Genomic DNA, 5,530 nt, shown 5'->3' on the forward strand with positions numbered 1-5,530 from the left:
TGAGCAAAGAACTTTATAATATTACTTTATAAAACATGAGAATTATTCCTCATGATCAAGAAGAAATGATAGATGTATTTTTTTTTTGTACGTAGTCAGCATATTTGGGGGTTTCTGTTGTGATCTGTTATTTATAAGTAAATACTTGATAAAAAATTGCAACAATTCATGTCGCTTCTAAAGTCATTGCATATTTGGTAGCATTTTTTGATAGATGCCAATGTCCATTCCATGATAAGCAAGTGGTGCATACATCCAAAGTTCATCTGAGCTCAGTAACTGCAGAAATCAAATAAATATTTAATTCCTTTAGATGTTCAACCAAACCAAATTAAGAAACTGAAAAAATTGATATGTGAAGGATTCAATATTTAAATACCTTAATTTGAAGCTGCAAAAACTTCACATAGGTAACTGCTTCTTCAAGCATTGTGCTAATGTCAACCTGAAGAGGGGAGAAAAATCGATTAGAGGATTTATTTTTATCAGTCGTTTAGACGAAGTATTATGATTTTAAAGTACTGTTGTTACCTTTGTGCCATTAGGAACAAGGTTCTGCAAGATTCTCAATCTTTCGTTAATTCTTTCTCTTCTTCTCTGCAATTTTCGGAGATGGAAAATACTAGTTAACATTTTGACTCTATGAACAAGTGTTATTGAACGATAAACGAATGATGCTGGTGTTAATTATTATTTTTACCCTTGCATAAAGGCTTTGTGGATCTGTTGCAGCTCCTCTGCTAGCTCTTGACTTTCCTTTGGGGTTTGAAGATACCGTGCCTCCATTTAGTTCTTGAGATGCATTAGAATCATCCTCAGAGCTGCAGCAACTCGAGCTTTGAGCAATTTGGTTATCTGCATTGTTGTTAGTCTCTTCTTCTCCTTCTTCATTGTTAATTTGAGTCATTTTCTGATTCTTTTTCCCCTTTTTTGGCTGCATCTTTTTCTTAGTACTTTTCTGTGCCTGCATTGAGTGAATTGGTAAATTCATGTATTCAAAGAAAGGTGTTATTCAATCACACTCGTTAAAGTTGTAATTTTAACTCACATCTTGTGAACCCCGCGATTTCTTCTTGGGATTTTCATGTGCTATTTTGTCACATTTCCTTTTCAATTGCATTTCCTTGTGTGGAACAGGGGATATCCCAGCATTGTCCAATTGATCGCATACCATTTCAGCTTGAAAATCTTGATTAATACACAAATTTTCAAGATTTTTGCTGTCCATATCGAAGAAATCAATGGACTGATACTCATCAGGAAGGTTGTTGTTGATTGCTACTTGAAGAAGCTGATTGTTAACATCATCAATGTTGTTAGAATGCTGCAGATGGTCGTGGCTCGGGTTAGTAAAAAACATTCCATGATCACTTCCGCAGCTAGTAATGCTACTTTCTTGAGATAAATATTGAAAGTTATTGTTAACTTCATCAGACAATTGAGAGAATGCTACTTGTGGATTATCAGTCCTATAGCTCGAGCCAGCATTATCGCTACCATTCATCGAGAACATACTTCCATGATCACCTTGCAATTGCAGCATGAAATCTGCAGTTTCAGTACTAGAGAATAATTTGCTCAATGACTCCCATTCTTCATCAAAAAAAGCTCCAACATGTTCCATTTCTTTTGGTTAAAAATGTAGAAAATATTGTCAACTGATAAGCTTTTCAGGATGATCTAATTGGCACTTGGGAATTATGAGCTATAAGTTTGTAATATTTATACTAGAGAAGATTACAAAAGAATTAAAAGAATGTTTAGTAAAAGATTAACTTGATTTCTTTAATATATTTCCATAATTCCAAATGATTAATTTATAAATTGTGGGACCAACCAACAGGCAAAGTACAACTAAGAAGAGGGACCAAGTTCATGCAATAATGAATTAAAATATACTTATAACCTTTCAATGAGATTAATGCAATCTTGGACTTAGCTTATAATGTCATTTTTTTTGTTTTTGTTTAGTGTTCGAAGCCTATATTAAAATTTCGATTCTAATTTAAATCGCGCATTGCGGAATGGGTAACGCTCCCAACAGAATTTCATGACTCAAACCTGAAACTTCTATTTAAGAGTGAAACAGTCTCGCCACAACTGAAGTTGATAGCTTATAAGGTCATTAATATTAACTGTCTTAATCTAATCATTAAGGTATGACTACTATTCTACTAACCAAACTGATGGATGAAAATTAATCTTAAGAGAAGTGATTAATTAGATTGAAAAAACACAAAACAAGTGAGAACGTGTTGAGTTCTTTTTTGTTTGAATATTTTAATGAGTTCTGTTGAGAGATTAATTAATTAATTAAAAGGAATGAAGAGGACGTGGGAGATGAGTTTTGAAAATCTTTAAAACTACTAACGAAATCCGACACAGTAACCGCAAAGTTCGTTTATTGTCTTTAATTTTTTGGATTTTTCTTGTTCTTAAACCTAACCATTGTTGCACCTAGTTGTACTTGAAATACAATATCTTCTAATTAAGAATATTAATTAGTGGATTTTCCCCATAATTTTCCCCTTTTCAAAGAGAGAAAAAAGTACTTGATACTTCCTTTTATCCCAAAATATGACAAGGTTCCAAATACATAGAATCATAACAAACCTTATTATTAAGTGAAGTGGTAACTGGTAAATATTAATTAACCACAATTTTTTATCAAGAGATTTAAAAATATAAAGAAGTAAATATATGTCATATATATTGTCAAGTCACCTCTCCTCGCCATGATTTTGTCTTCCCTTTCTACAACATATTCGAACGCCTTCCTTTTCAACCACTAAGAAAAAAAGATAAATCAAATCGCTATCTAAGTAATGTTTTGTCTCTTTTTTCTTTTTTTTTTTGCCCTAAATAAGTTTATATGATACATTTTAAGTGTGCCATGAAAAACTCTTTCTTTTTTGCCTTCGTTCACACGGTTCTCAAAATAGAAGAGAAAAGATGGGCAATATGTACCACGAGCTTTTTCTCACACATCTATCAAGAACCAATATATATATATATATATATATATATATATAGTATTCAAAACTCATTTATTGATACATTATATTACAATGCTAGAATTTTAATTAAAATACAATTTAAATTCTAGCTCCGTCTTTAATAGGCATTCGTTTTGTTCTTATTGCCTTCTTCCTTGATCCGCCAATGTATCGAACTTCCTTTCGAAAATTGTTGAAAGGACTCTGACATAAATTTTATATTAATTTCCTAATGATCAATAAAGTGGATTGAAAATCATAAGATTTCAGGTTTAAGTCATAGTGAAAGCCAAAAAAACATAAACGTTTTTTCTATCGGCTCAAACGTGAACTAATAGAATTACAACACTATTCTGATATAAATATCAAATACGATATACTATGAGTTTTGATATTAGTCGAGGCATAGAAAATAAATGATTGGGATAGGGGGGAAGCAAGAGTCTCAATCATATAACAAAAACTTAGCTGTGATATCTTGTTTTTAAGATAAGAAAAAAGAGTGAGATGATAGAGGTTAAAGGATTCATAATTTTAGATTACGTGAACTTAGCCTTTGCCAATTCACACCTTTGATTCCGCCGTTTCTTTCGCCCTTCATCATATACGCGTCATGAAAAAGACCTCCTCTTTATATTTTATTATATGTTTACCAAAAAATAATATATTAAACTATATTTGATTGTCTTCCTTTCTTTTTCATTAAAATTAAATATTATGTTTCCTAGATAGAAACGGAATCACAACTTAAAAGTTCATAAATTTCTATTTAACAAAATTTCAAATGAACTTTTTAAATATAATTCATGGTCCAAATAAGTAAATACTAATCTACTCAAACTAATTACGCTTTGTCTTACTAATCAATAATTTTATATCAAATTTTAAGTCATATATATGTATTAAATTAAGATACAAGGTACATATGTCATTCATATCAAATAAATTATGAAATACGTATACATAAGGATAGAGACGAGGGAGAGAGGAGAGAGACGAGCAAGAGAGTTAACATGTATTTTAGATACTAGATATCTGTATCTTTCTAGATATGTAGCGAAATATAGATACGTAGCAAGAGAGGTGAAAGAGAGGGTCAGTGTATATCTCAGATACATGTGAATCACATTTGAATACAGTATATTTGAAACAAATTATACTTGATTATTTTAACCTGCATGGCGAATAGATGTGATACATAAGGTAATTTTAAAAAATTAAACAAAAACACGTTATTAAATTCTAAACTAATGAAATTCATGTTATTTATTCCCTGGAAAAAAAAACCGCTATTGAATTTACGTGAACCGACTAAGACGTCGAGCGATACTCCTTCTAGGAAATTTCTCTATGAATTTAGCTTATATCTTTTCAAGGTAGTTTGAAGGCAACGCCGGCCATTGCACGATCTCAAAGGATGAAAAAAGATAAAATAAAAAAAGACATAATTAAAAAACTAACAGACATAATATTATATTATTATTTTTAAAAATGAAAAAAGGAAAAAGCAACCACAAAATGGGGGAATAAAATCTACTTTTTTTGTTTGAGAGTTAAAAGAAATTCAAACAACTCTAAAAAATTAAGATATTGTTCTCGTGGAAATTCGTTTTTTTAATTATTTTTCAAATGGGGGCAGTTGGCCGGCCGTGCACGACGTATTTTTCACTATATTATATAATATATATTATTCATCCTAACTTCTCTAACAAGAGTTCAAGTTGAAAACTAATTTTTTTTGACTTATTAATTTTTTTTGGTATAACCATCTGATATATATTTATATTTACGATATTAATAAGTATGTTTTAAGAAAATTTCATTTTTATAGTTCGAATTTGAATGAGCCATATGATTAAAAGCTATGAAATCGTATCAATCCAACTAACTAGGCATAACTCTTGAGAGAAATTATTTGAACTAGTCACTTTTATTTGTCTATAAAAGAATAAATTTGATTAATATTTTTCGCGATTTTATTAAAATGAATAAATAATTAATGATATATTTGACTAAGTAAAAAAGAAAAAAGAGAATATTATGATTGAAGTTTGAATTCAATCATATTAATTATGTATGTAAAATAAAACTAACTATTACTAGCATACATTATACTACATGAAAGTTTGTAAAGGTGAACGATTTTATTGAGTTATTAAGCAAATAATTTTTTAGGAGTCTCATATTTAAAATTTAATATATTTTTTCGATCAAACTCATCAGACGAAACTTGATTTAATGTCTATTATTTTCCTATGTATCTTGTTAAATGCCTTATGAATTTTTGATTTTCGACAATAAATTATATATAAAAAAAGAAATGTTTGGTACGTGATTGAAAGAAATTATTAAAAGACTTCGAAGCCTTCATAGCCAACTTGTATATCTCTTGATATGATCTCTTTAGTACCATTCCCATAACTTGCTATATTTCTATTTTATAACTTGTATTATATATAATATTCTTAATGAGATCCACGTAAAATAATAATTTAAAGGGTCTTTTTTTTTTTAATATTCCAATGGTAAAGAGT

At 29.6% G+C, this 5,530-nt stretch overlaps 1 protein-coding gene across 1 annotated transcript; it reads right to left on the reverse strand.

Moving 5' to 3' along the window:
• On the reverse strand, window positions 1-1,727 carry LOC101255292 (transcription factor bHLH84). Its single transcript, XM_004238517.5, has 5 exons — window positions 1,049-1,727; window positions 701-964; window positions 532-597; window positions 380-445; window positions 1-279 (listed from the first exon to the last, which is right to left on the reverse strand). The coding sequence occupies exons 1-5, from the start codon at window positions 1,622-1,624 to the stop codon at window positions 184-186; spliced, it is 1,068 nt and encodes a 355-aa protein (XP_004238565.3). The 5' UTR covers window positions 1,625-1,727; the 3' UTR covers window positions 1-183.
• Window positions 1,728-5,530: the final 3,803 nt, after the last annotated feature.

The sequence above is a fragment of the Solanum lycopersicum genome, chromosome 4 (genome assembly GCF_036512215.1).
Source record: "Solanum lycopersicum chromosome 4, SLM_r2.1".
In the NCBI taxonomy this organism is placed as follows: Eukaryota; Viridiplantae; Streptophyta; class Magnoliopsida; order Solanales; family Solanaceae; genus Solanum; species Solanum lycopersicum.

Bases quoted from the DNA above. Each gene is read 5' to 3' on its own strand.
- LOC101255292 (XM_004238517.5), bottom strand. From the start codon at position 1,624: ATGGAACATGTTGGAGCTTTTTTTGATGAAGAATGGGAGTCATTGAGC. The intron at 446-531 runs GTAACAACAGTA...TCCCCTCTTCAG, and splicing joins TTGTTCCTAATGGCACAAAG to GTTGACATTAGCACAATGCT. The intron at 280-379 runs GTATTTAAATAT...TGATTTCTGCAG, and splicing joins TTTTGCAGCTTCAAATTAAG to TTACTGAGCTCAGATGAACT.